The 13,715-nt window shown below is 43.3% G+C and overlaps 1 protein-coding gene across 1 annotated transcript in view; it reads left to right on the top strand.

Annotated features, from left to right (window-relative positions):
- The first annotated feature begins 1,165 nt into the window (after positions 1-1,165).
- Positions 1,166-13,715, top strand: part of kmt2e (lysine (K)-specific methyltransferase 2E) — a 32,040-nt gene continuing 19,490 nt past the window's right edge. Inside the window, 2 exon segments of the mRNA XM_034133329.1 lie at positions 1,166-1,497; positions 11,748-11,932. Of these exon segments, the coding sequence (XP_033989220.1) occupies positions 11,862-11,932 (71 nt within the window). The 5' untranslated portion in view covers positions 1,166-1,497; positions 11,748-11,861.

Here is a 13,715-nt window from a genome sequence, read left to right as displayed (position 1 = left end):
TATTAGTTGTCAACAATTCCAGCTTACGTTTAGTTAAATGCTTGTTAAATAAATCAAAAGGGTTACAAGTACATTATAGAGTTACTTACTGATGGTTGCATTAAACAGACAACATATACTTAATATTTTACATTTTGATAACACAGTAAATTCAAACGTTTGCAAGCCTAATAAATGAGAGTGATGTAAGTCTGTGTATCCCACCTTGCACTTGCACGGTGTGAATAGAACCAAACAAGTGTGTGTGTGTGGTTTATGACATGTTCAATAATTTCGTAGCCCTGTATGGTCTGTTTTATTTGTCCTTGGTATAATCTTATTGGTCAGTGTTTCATGGGCTACCCTTTCCTAGCATCAGCTCAATATACAAAATGCTTCTCTTGTGTAAGGGGTTACATAACAGCTTAGCCTCCTCCTGCATTGGGTAGCGGATTTACGTGCTCCTTTTCAACTAAGGCAGTGGAAAATCAAGGATTCGTGTTCAAAACAACCACATTTTAATTGTGTAAACTTAAGATAAGTTTCAATTATTCACATGGCAGAATTAATAAACATCTACTGTGGCCATCTCAGTCCAATTGCCATCATAGCCTATGTTTGAAACTCAATGAATCAAAAGCATTGCAGTGAATACAAAAATATAAACTGGCTCCGTTTTGTTAAAGCATTATTACCCCTTTCTCCCTGAGACGAAGAAGAGGAAACAGTAGAGGAAACAACAGTAAGTTCAAACAAAACCTCCTGATTGAAAACATCCCCACATCTGACTTCACTTTCATCAGATGATCGTGAAGATTACAAGGGAATTCATGTTTACACATCACATTGCACTCTAAGATTTCTATAAAGTTGTTTTTGATTAAATCCTAAAGAACGTCATCAAGTTTAATATCACTTAAATGATGCTATTATGCTAAGGTCCCAATTGACTTCTAATCCTTGTCCGTTTGACAAGCATTTTCTAAAGATTGCGGGCGGCACAATGTAAATCCAGAGACAGAAATAGCAGTCTTGAGGAATCACAGTCGTGTACGCGCATAGAGCACGGTCACGTTGCCCCTGTGAAATTGGAAGGGTAACCCCGCAGTATGTGGAGGCGGAGCCCGGGTTTAGCGATGGGCAGGGAGGGGGGCTCGTGGGGGAGGCGGAGTCTCGGCAGTCCTGGCAGGGCCGCCATTTTTGCAAAGGGAAAAGAGACTGGTTTGAGGGGATCTAATTTCTAAAAGTCGCCGATGACTAGGGTGCAGTTTTAACGGTTTTGAATATATTTCGAGTCATATTTGGGTCATCTCGTAGAACAAGGAAGCCAGGGATTTTTCACAGCAAAAAACTCTTTAGACGACAAGTTTATATACAAACATTTTAAAGCTTTGCTAGGGATCCGCAGTGTGTGGACAGAAGTATTGTTTTGGTTGTGGAAGCTGTGTGGAAAGCGACGGGGGTCTAACCCAGGTCCCCTTATTCGCTATTCAGATCATCCAGAGTGGACATAAAACGGTAAGTAAACTGCTATAAGTACTAGTTGTAGGGTGAGCACAAATCCTACCTGGAAGGCTATTGTTGGCTTTAGTTAGCTGGGCTAGGCTCATCATGCTGATGCTGGCTAACGTAGTTGTAGTATCAGCTGAGTTTAGCTTGCTAGCTAGCCGAGCAACACTGTTAGTTCAGGGGTCTGTATGGGGTTTGTACTTTATTTTTACGTTTGCCTTGATAACCTATTAAAAACGGCTTACTAATTGACGCAAGTTTTTAATTAAAATGGCAAGTTGGCAAGCGTAACGCCAGGAGACGTCTTGCTAACTAGCGCATGCTACTAGCTCAAATTAGCTTGACACAGACCGAGCAGTGCATTGACTCCTATTTGGAAGTGTGGCGATACACAAACGTCATACACATGTATCGGGTCAATATTATGTACAGCTCGTATTAATGTATATAGTTGTTTGCCAGAAATAACACTGAATACACATTCACGTATTGGTAACGTAAAACGAAAATGCTGCAATTAGATTAATGGCTGTCCCATAGCCTAACGTGTAACGTCTTTGCCACAGCATACAGTCTCGGTCAACAACAGTTTACATTGCCAGCAGTGAACTTGCCTTTAAAAATACGACACAATATTATTATTCACACTTTGACTATAACCATGAGGCGACACGCTTGGTGTTTAGTTGGACCAAGATACACTGCGGATCATATTGCGCACGGTTTCTACCATTTTAGTGTAAATAATGTGACCTCTTAAAAAAACGTTACCCGCTTTATTTCTAACCAGTTAATTTATGTCTAAGGTCCTTGCAGCTGACCGCAAACGCGCAAGTTCTTTTTTGACACCTCCTGTTACTTGATTACAGTATTTGCATCGTTGTCACCTAGCATTAAAACAGTACATTTACAATTAGTTACCAACTTGAATTAGTCGTGGTTGCTCCCACCCTGCTTAACCAGAGCACGGGACATTATTTCCGTTCAGCGAAATGTCATACAATGCCACTGTTCAAAGCCAGGGAACAATGAGTTTTTACATGCATGTAAACAAATCTATGAAGGTGTTTATTCTAATATACCTCAGTGGACACAACCAGCTGTTAAAATAGCTTAAATGTCTAGCTACATTGCGCAGTAATCTCGTAGGCAGCAGAGTTTATATGGAATTGTATTTATGACGAGATGTAATCGATAATGGACCCAATGTCAAACAGACGCTTGTTTGATTGTAATCGGGCTAAAAAGTCCATTTCAAGATCACTTAATTTAGATTCTGTGTGTATAGGGTTCAAATGCTGCAAGCGTGGGGGAGGGGGTGTTACATTTGGGCATCTCACCCCAGTCATACAATTTGTAACTCCATCTCGAATGGCAACCCCTAGCCATGCCATGAACTATACTATCGCAATTGTTTCATGCGACCTGAAACTAACAAACGTATGCACAAGCGGATACATTTGGCCCAAAGCAGTTATTTGTCGCTCTTTCCTGTCTGTGACGAGCAGAGAAATAATCCACTTCTTTCGTGTCGACACTAGCCTACTTTGCTAACTTTAGCCCTCTACGCATTATGTCGTTAGCCCATGTTCGATACCGCTAGCTTTGTACTATACACAACCGGTCGCTGTGGCCTATTATTGACGGCTCTAAACAGGAATTCCAGGTTACTTTGTGTTGAACGCTGTTTCGTTTGCTTTCTGCATAACTGTTAAAACGTACAAATAAATGCGGCTTGTGCTCCGATTGTTTCGCTACTCCGAATGCCAATAAACTTAGCCTGCTACATTTTCAGAGGCCATTGCTGGCCGTAATTGCTAGCCGATTAGCTTACTGGCTTCGCTGTCGACGAATTCACAAAAAACCCTAATGGTAACAACACAGAAACTGTACCGACAGAGTGATACTTAAGGTAGAGTGTATGAAAGAGGCGATTGAATGCATTCTTGGGGATTTTCCTCCCATGGCGAGGCTCCCCTGGCCACACGATTGTCTCGCCGTCCTGAGAAAAGCGCTATGAAAATGGCGACAGCACCAGGGTGTTGTGGAAACATAATAGCAACGCTGTAGCCTCCACACCCCTATCGGCAGGACTGACTGCAGCGCCAACACACTCACTGGGAAGCAACTACACAACACATGCTTTTTATTTCAGTAGGGTTTAAACATAACAATAACGTCGACAACTTTAGCCCATGCCTCGATAATAATGCCCTTGTTAGCTTGTCAAAGTGGCAAGCACTTACGCTGTTGTGCCTTATTCCCATAACGAATAACATAGTATCCCTGTAACATGCGTCACGGCTTATGCTATTGCTCGTGTTAGTGTTGTAATGCTGGATGATGGGTAATGACGTTTATTTAAAAAAATAAAACAAGACACAGATGCTGCAACATATCTTTAAGAGAACATTCATGCCTCTGTGCAGCAGTAAATTGCACAAACATAATCCTTTGTCTTCTTTACTAATTAATGGTCATGTATGCCCTTCAGCCTGATATAAATTCACTAATTATATTGAAAGACGTTTCGATGTGAGCTGGTTAGTAATGATGGGTAAATATTGCACTTAGAATTGTAATGTTTAACTACAAGGGTAGTTTGATGGTTGTAGTTATTGTCAATAGTACGATTTAAAGGTGGAAATCAGTTGAATATTTAATTTGCTTTAGCGCTAGACTCAACCTAAACAAACATGATACATTTTATACTAGTACAAAAGCAGTACTAGTATAGCCTACCATTAGACAGTACCTACTTAAAGGCCACAATAGTAATTCAAAAACATTGCCTTCCTCACATAAGATAATTGTCTTGCATATTGCCTCAGCACAATCCAAAATAATAGGAACTATAAAAAAGGGAATATTGTTTAAATGCTTTGGTCAAGAAATCCATGTTTAACTAACGTGCCATCTACTATCACTATGTTAAAATCATTATTATATTAATTGAGGGAACCAAATCAAAGCCAGTTTCCAGGGTAGCAAGCCCTGGGCTCTTGACAAAGCCCTTCCATGGCTTGCCTCAGCTGTCCTTTCCTCCATGTCACCCTGTGGGACAAACTTTGGCACTTTTTTCAGCTGAAAAAGGTCTGTTCATGACTAATGCCAAGTAGTGTTTTTGTCTCTTCTCCTCCTGGTCACTTCTGTGAAGAGAAAGAAAAGTGCATAGTTGCTGTTGCACATTGAATCTCAAATATGCTTATTTTGTAGTTCAAACTATCAACAACTTACATATGATTTACATGACTGAAAAGCACTGCTTACCTGTGAGTGTGGGTGAGGTTGCTGTAATGTTGCCAATCATAAGTGTCAGATTAATGTTTTTATCAAAAGTGCTTATTTAACTTAAGCACTTGTCAGTAGCAGGATTAATGCAAGGCTTCTAAACCAGTGCAATCAATTTGCTGTAAATATGCAGAGAAAATATTTAGTTTTAAGTCACTTTTTTCACACATTTTTCACATCATAATCATTACTAAGCACTTGGATGGTCTCTATAGCTTCTATTCATTGAGGGTCTTTGTAAAGTTAAAATTAAGTTCAGCTGCCTGTGGATATAGTTTACATAATAGTAAGTGCCAAAGGGTCTTCTCTTATGTGCAGGATTTATTACTACTAGATGAGTGAAAGGGCCCTACTGTGCTTAATCAGTCTCTGCTACATAATACACAAATCCCCAGCCATCTTGTTCTTTTCTGTAAAGGAGCAGAGGTCTCTGCTCTGATACTCACTTATTTTTACCCTTCTGTCGACAAGCAGGGTCTCTACAAAGTCTTGAAAGTTTTCAAAACACACCTATTGACATACATATTTGGTGTTTCCTTGTGAGCTAATTAAACATCAAATCATATGGTCGAAACATACAATTAAAGTTAATATTAACAACTGGTCAAATTAACAAAGCAACAATACTTGGGTATAAAGGAATCTTGTTGAATATCTTTTTGTAATCACATTTATAGGTACAATTCAACAGAGGTATTTAATGCCTGAGAACATCTGATTTGATGTGCCTTGAAAGGGCTGTAATTTGAATCTGTATGAACCCTCTACATCAGGGGTGCCCAATACGGCGATCGACCGGTCGATCGCAAAGGTAGTGTGGGTAGATCGCATGGCATTGAAAAAAAAAGAAGGAAATTAAATAAATATTTTTAGCCTATCATCCATCCTTACTATGGCGTTTGCCACTTGATTGACGTACAGGTAAGCCAGTCTGAGTTGTATTGTGCCTAACGGGTTCATGCCGTTATGAGGGGGCCTCACCACCTCATCTGAAGCGCAAATGCGGCGCACTATTATGCGCTTATGCGGCGCAATTAGTGTAAGCGCGCCACAGTTTATCCGCCGTTTAGTCCACTAGCACCCTGTAGGTAGATCATTTGGGCTTGGTCATTTTAAAAAAGTAGCTCCCAAGCTGAAAAAGTGTTGGCACCCCTGCTCTACATGATATTGAAGTGGAAAGCATTAAATACCTGACTGTCTATATGTGTGCCTGGTTGCCTTGAGCAGTGTTTGCTCGCCTTGTTGACAGAGACGGTGACGGGAGTTGAGCTGCCACTTCCCCTCTGCCATAGGGACAGGGCACTCATAGCTGGGACTCATAGCAGTCCCTGATGACACACCTTTCTTCTCACCCTTACCCCTACACAGACTCTCATACACACATTCATCGAAAGAGCTAGCACAGAACTATTTTATTTTTTCAGTCTGCTCATCTAAGGGAGACGATAAACAAGTCAAGCATGTGCACAGGATGTCTATTAGTGTATTGACATATTGACAGGGCAGATGAAGGCCACAGACTCCACAGCTCACTCTCTTTGTACTTGTAGTTGCTCCCCTTGTTATTGTGCTCTTCCCAGTCTCTAGACAATAAACTCTCATCCCTGAAACAGTAGCACCTCTGTGCAGGTAAATTGTGTGTGTGTCTCTGCAGATACACACCACACCATATGGGGTTAAGCTGTGGGGCTGTGGCCTGGTCTCCAGTGAGCTCACTTGTGTGGTACCCAGACCCTGAGCGACCCAGTAACAAACGGCCTGGCTCTGGGGCCCAAACCAGTCATGTGGTATCCCAGCTGGGAGGAGAAGCAGGGCTCAGGTGACCTGTTTTTGTGCTGCTAGCTGGGCCGTAACAGATCCTTCTTTAAACTAGCAAGCTGCCTCCCCGACAGGTGCCTTCAGCTCCCCTACACCTCCCGAACATCCTTCCTGTTCCTGTTCCTGCACCTGTGTTACAATAGCATTCATGGGTTGTAGAATAAAGAGATGTGCCATCCAGAGTTTCCGTTAGCCGGTCATTTTACTTTGACTGGTAAAATATGCTGAAGACCGGCAAATCTAAGTCTCTCCGGTCAAAATGTCCGGTCAAAATAATTTCCCCTTAGCACAATACCGCATCAGATGCGCCACTTATGTGAGAGACAAGAATAGTATGTGACAGACAAGAATAGTCAATTCTAATGTCTAACATTTAATGTGGAGAAAGAGATGTCCTGTATGGGTTCATTGTGTGTTGATCAGTTGGTAATGCCACCGGTGGGCATGTAAACAAATGCATAATGCTGCGCTATACTTTGCCGCCTCACCCGGTTGCATAGCGACGCTTATTGATTAGGTGTCTTGATAAGCAGGTAGTCATATCATTAGCTAGATCTGATCGATATGGACATAAAAGTGAGTGAAGTCTAATCTGACGGTAGAGAGAGATCAGCGGCTGCTGACGAGTCGACACGCAGCTCTGCATGATCACCTGCAGCGGTGAGCTGAGCAAAACACACACACTTCAGGTTAGAAAATCGCACTTAGCTATTTTAATTACCTCTCAAACTACCTAAACTAGTTATAGATATATTTATTTTTACTGTCGGGTCACTCATTACTGGATCCGCGAGCTGCATGATACTGTCAGGAGAGAGAGAGAGAGGGCACTCCGTTTATTATTCCCGTGTTATTATAAATTACTGTACACTTTTGAATAATGGAGTTAATCTACTATAGGCCTAATTAGTTTGTTTAATATCGAATCATATCAATTTGTTTTAAAGCTCAATAAATAACAAAAACGACCTTTGACCGGCACTTTTCTCATTTTGTCCGGAAGATTTAAACTTTAACGGACATGTTGACCGGCAAAAAAAAATTCTAACGGAAACTCTGGTGCCATCAATGTTGGTGATGTAACGGCACTGCGGTCCAGGCGTGAAATTGATCCTTGAACATTGTTGTAATGGGGCCTGAGTTGTTCTTACTGTTCTCTTGCCATGAAGATCCTGAGTTGCCTCAACCTATTTTCTCCTTACACACATGTACAGCTTATATTTTAGCTGCACTTCACAAGTTCAATCACAGTGTAACATCGTATACGTATGTCATTTGCAGATGTTAAGGAATTCACTCTAGACCACACAGAGCCCGGCTGTGATACTCTGTAAGCGAGAGGGAGATGTAGAGATCATGCCCCAGGGGTTCTCCCGAACAGACATTACTTCGACTACAGGAGGGCTGCCCCATCATTGCTGCCAGATCCTGTTCCTACTGACTTTAACTCACCCAGTCCCCTGGCTGTTTGAACTGAGCACAGAGTTGTGCATTTTTACTGTCCTTTGGATGTTGTATTACATCTCACCACATCACAAACATATAAAAACATGCAGATAAAACATGTGGTAGCCTGTTGTGATTCACCTTTAAGTTGCAGGCTCAGTGAAATGATCATGTAATGTAGCTGCTAAAACCTCCTAAATGTTGTTACTCTTTTTTTAATTGCCTGCTGCACGGCTGGCTCTTCTCCTTTTACCTAGTTAAAGGACACTGCAACACTGCTGTCTTCTCATCATCTGACTCCTAAATTGCCTGATCTTTACAGTCTGCTGAGTATTGGCTTTCACTCTCAACTGCACAGGTCCTTTTGTGGCCACAAAAATAGCTTGGGTGGACGCTCACATCCATATCCCCTGCTGTATTGATGTATGACTTCACCTTCAGTGCTTCCAGTGCAGAGGGAGTGCAGGCAGCCATGGGCACACTGATTCATGAAGGACAGGGCACTGTGGGTACCGTGAAAAAGAGGGCCAGGCCCACATTCCATCTCGGTCATGTATCCTGTGTACAGTACTGTATTTCTATGAGTTTGTATGTTTGAGCTGAGTCATTGCAGCCGGCTACTAGGACGGTGTGAAGTCACAACAGCTCGGAGAAGGGGGGGCTGTGGGATTCAGTTGGAATCCCTCATTTTCTGTTGCTCCTCCTTCTTATCGGAAAACATAATCTGCGACTTGACTGTTAAAACCAAGAATGAAAACACTTACACATTCAGAGCAGTCGTAATAAACCGAGGAGAGAGGAAAGCTGTAGCGGCACAGTTTTTGAGTGTGGTTATGTGGATTTTCCCTCTCTGCCTTTAGTGCGGTTCGGTCTTAAAAGGATAGTTATTCCCCACACAATGACGTGACTGTGTCCCCGTGCTGAGGGAGGGAAGGAGGAGAAAGGAGAGACTGGGCTACGCTATGTGCTCCACTCCGCCACCCAGAGTCCATCCAGGGTCTAGGCTGTGTAGCGTCACTGTCAGACAGACCCCATGTACACCTCCCCCACCCCGCTGCCCTCTGAAATGGAGGGGCTGTGGATGATTTCTAAAGCTCCCTACAGTGCGAGGAAATATGCTCAGAGCATGAGTGCATGAAAGGTGAACGGTTTTATAGAAAAGAGACGTGCTGCCAACCTAAACCACTTCCATCCTGTGGCATGTTTGACTATTGTCCAGTTTTGCGACATGTCTCTCCATGTCCCTCTCCTACTCGCCCTCCCCTGTGCATGTTCCCCGTTTTCCTCACCCCCTCGCTTCTTATGTGTTCTCATAACCGCTTTGGATTTTGCCAAAGGTGGCTTTAAATGGACTCTCCTGGGCTCCTTGTAATTAGGAACTGCGTCTGTGACACTCCCCTTTCCCTTCGCGCTGCAATACAGTCTCAGGTTTATTTAGGAAATGCACAGAGGAGGGAGAGAAATCCGGCTGGGCGGGGTGAATGGGCACAGGAAGGGGGGCTGGTATTTTTTTTCCTTCTTTTCTTTGGCTGCGCTTCTGCAGGGTGATAGACGTCTCTTCTAGAGGAAGTAGGAGGAGCAGGCAGAGGCAGTCACAGCGCTGCTCAGATTTAGTCAGGAATGCTGCTGTACTCTACTTGTTTTTCTTTTTTCCACCCGTCTTTTGTCAGTCTTGACTATCGAGCTGCAGTGCAGCGCACGTATGTTTGCAGACAGCTCTTCCTTTATAGGTGGAATGTTTGAAAGGACAGGGCAGGGGGTTATCTGTTTGTGCGTGTGTGTTGAGGGGGGTTAACACGAGCTTGTGTGTGCATTCCTTAGTTGTGACAGCAGGATTCCCTGGATGAAGTGGAGACAAACCCAGTGGGAGAGGGACACCAGGCTGTATCGGAGGAAAGCTATTTCCCAGATCTAAAACGCAAGGGGCTTCTAAGATAATACAAAGAAGGGGGAGTCCGTCGTTTCAGTATTTATGTCAAACAGTCCTTTCCTTGTTGAAGGAAATTGTTCTGGATACATCAGCTCCCATCATGAAATTCCTCTGCCTGTTATAAAGCCCAGTCACTGCACAACAAGTCAGACAAGAATTTGTAGGGTGATCCCATCAGTCTCCCTGGCAAACACACATAAACACAAGGGGTCTTTTTCCCGCTATTAATTAGGTCTAGAGCTGACAGCTGTCATGTCTGTGAGCCTCTCGCCAGTCCTGCTGGCTTAAATAGTGCATTTGGTTAAATTAGTATCTGAAATATTCACACGGCTCACTTTTACCATTTAGGGAATCTTTTGTTGGGTTTTTTTCACATGTAAAATATGACTTTCCCTGACAGCTAACATGATAATGAAATAAAAGTTTCCTGGAGAGACATGCGTGTCTGCAGAGGAATTGGCTAGGCCAGAATAGGCAGATGCTTTGCGTGTAGAGACAGGTCCTTGGTGTGATGGTGTGTTATTGCTTGCCAAGTATATGGAGTATGTCCCTCAAAAATACATGACACACATCCCGGCTTTAAAACCCCTCTTCCATCTACATCCCGAGCCATGATCTGAGCCTTTGTTGGGACCTAGTGTGCACCAACAGGCGGAGGTGTGACCTCCATACTATTTTGTCTCGGCATCTGTCCCTCCCATTAATCCTGCTTATCAACAGAGCTCTCCGTATCAGGGGCAGGCACACTGACACATATGCTCCCGTCTGGTTTCCTATCAGACACAAATACATTCCCATCAATAGTATTGCTAGTGTATAAGTTATTAGTCCAGCCAAGCTCTTACTTGGGGACAAAAGGGACACTCCGTTCATCGCTGACACCTAATGCATTCTATTATTGATGACTTCATCTTACAACATTATTTTCAATGTTAATAGCTTGAGCTGTAAACAGTGGGAGGCTGTGGCTCAGTGGATAGTGTGCTGGACTTGGAATCAGGGGGTAGCAAGTTCGAGTCCCACTGCAGTCAGCATGTCGTTGTGTCCCTGGGCAAGACACTTCACCTCAAAGTGCTCCTGTGGGGATTGTCCACAGTACTGAATGTATGTAAGTCGCTTTGGATAAAAGCGTCTAACAAATGACATGTAATGTAATGTAATGTAAAAAGTAAGCTGCTCTATCATTACAATGTGCATTGTTTTAAAGATTTTCTGTGTATATTTTATTGGGAATAATGCGTGTTAGGGCTTAAAATGAAGCAGATCTCTTTAGTTGAAGGGGGAAAAATGGCCTCTGTGTGTTGTTGCGTTTTTCCTCCCTCCTTTCATGGCGGCTGGCTGCTCTGTGTTCTCTTGCTCCCCTTTGTGGGAGCTTTCTTACAGTGCAGCCTTCTTCATTCCTGGCAGATAGTGTGTAGAGGTCGCTTTAGCGCAGTTAACGTTGGCAGCTCAGGCTTCACCTTGCAATACTGTATACTCTCGCTTTTCATTTTCAAGTCAATACCTTTTGTAAGAGGGGAAATTCCTGCCATTCAATTCCCTGTCAAACACCGTTCTTGATCTGAAAGTATGACTAGTGCATTGACGTGCTGGAAATACCCCGTTTTCACTATGATTTGTAATTTCACGTTTGCTAGATGATGCAGCTTACAATGCCTTTTGTGGTATGAAGGAAATTACACATTGACGATCTGCTGATCAATTTATGCCAGCAATAATGCTTTCTATGCAATACAAACTGATTTTTTTGTGTCTCTTTTGTCTTTTTGTTCAGGCCTTGTGGATGCACTTAGATGTCTGCAATGACTGCTGTGGCTGGCATGCCTCAGTGTTTTGGACTCCCATTCTGTGGACTCAGTAGGACAAGAACTGATCAGCAGAGAACGTCATGAGCATAGTCATTCCAGTAGGGGTGGACACAGCAGACACCTCATACCTGGACATGGCTGCGGGCTCAGAGTGAGTAACACACCAAGCCTTCACGTTTCACACCTTCTATGCCCCCTAACTCCCTCATCTTCTCCCCTTATTCATTCTTGCATACCATCTTTGGTGTTTGCCAGAAGATCAATTATACTACCACTGCTCTCATCTCTTACCCCTCTTTGGTTTGGCTGCACACATGTATCTTACACTCTTAGCAGATGTAATATGATTACATGTGTCTCCCTCTCTTCTGTTTATCCAACATGCTCTCTCTAATGACTAAAGCAGCTATGGCTTCATTCAAATTCTGTTTACCCACACAGATCTCCTCTCCTACATTTACAAAGTTATGGGAAAAGAGTTGTCAGTTCAGTGCTTAGCATCTGCTCTGATGGATAGTTCAGCCATGCCATTGATTATACTTGCACTCAACTATAGCTTATCACATAGAAGTTCTCAGTATACAGCTATAAACTTTATCAGCCCATGTGGAACTGGCAGTAAGCCTAGAATGTAGATCCATGCCCGCCGGCTGTGCGTTACACATTATGAAGTGTACACAAGTTATCAGAAAACAGACCATGCTGGAGCCGCAGTAAGAAAATATGCAACTATTTCAAATCAATTATCTGTTAAGGTAATGTTGCTGCAAAATGGCAGAAAATGCTTTTTTTAGACTCTGAAAAATGCATATTTCCTTCTTTTTTATTTTTATCTATATATAAAATGAATCTATTTGAATAGACACTGCCTTGAACTTAGAGAGACATGGATGAACATGTATTACCTTTCTCTGACATTTTTAAGCTATAATTAAGAAAAGAATTGCCAGATTCATCAATAATAGAATGAATCATTAGTGTCCGTTGTAGTGAGTGCACATCCAACAAAAGAATACTCAGGTGCAAGACAAAGAATACCTGAGCAAGATCTTGAACATTTAAAGTTATTTAGAGCCGTATATTCTGCAGATCTCCTTTGTGCTATGGCCTGCATACCAAGTAGATAACATCATATTTGATCCTTTACTAATGCTTTAGCTTGACGTTTGCACATGTATATGCTGTATTGAGTCAGTGAAACAAAAATGGTGCATGGAGCCATGGCAACAAGCTTCCTAATGCCCCTCCTCTCTGTTTCCTATAGTCTTGTCAAGGACATTGCCGTGACTTTTTTTCTGGTCAAATAATTGAAGCGAGAGGTTCTCGTATGAAAGAATAACACACGTCATCAACTTGTGGAGGGGTTCCTGTCTCTTTAACAGAGAGAGCCCTCCCCTCGGCCTTCATCAGAGCTGTTGCGGAGACGGCTTGTGTTGCCATGGTATCTGCTCCTTGCCCCCCCCCTCCCTCCGCAGTGCGCAGGGCCCGTTGCCATGGTCACTGGCCTGAGTGACAGCTGGTCCTCACATAGACATGGGATTTTAAATGGTCCCTTCGGGTCCCCCTGCCCCCCCTCCTCTGCTCCACGGAGCTCTGCTGCCACCGGGGGTAGGAGTAAGCCCTGACTCTCTCGCTCACTCTTTGTCTGCCCAAGCTCTGCATCCGATCGCCTGCTGCAGCTTTTTTCAGAAGCAGATACAAGCTTGGAGGGGGGTTTCCACCTGCTGCTGAGCAGGACCCATGCAGGCCAGAGGGTCCGAGCGTAGCTGGACACGCACTCGCGTCTCTGGAGAATTGTTAGCGTGCCAGCCGGGTCTAGAGTAGCAGGGCTGGTTACTCACCAGCGAAACATCATCACGTCCCTTCCACATCCCCCTGAAGTCTGCAGCAGCGTGACCGGCTGTTGGCTAATGCAGTGTGTATGTGTCCACGGT

Source organism: Trematomus bernacchii, unplaced genomic scaffold (genome assembly GCF_902827165.1).
Source record: "Trematomus bernacchii unplaced genomic scaffold, fTreBer1.1, whole genome shotgun sequence".
Classification (NCBI taxonomy): Eukaryota; Metazoa; Chordata; class Actinopteri; order Perciformes; family Nototheniidae; genus Trematomus; species Trematomus bernacchii.
The sequence above is the reverse complement of the archived record's forward strand: the minus strand, read 5'-3'. Positions and strand labels throughout refer to the sequence as shown.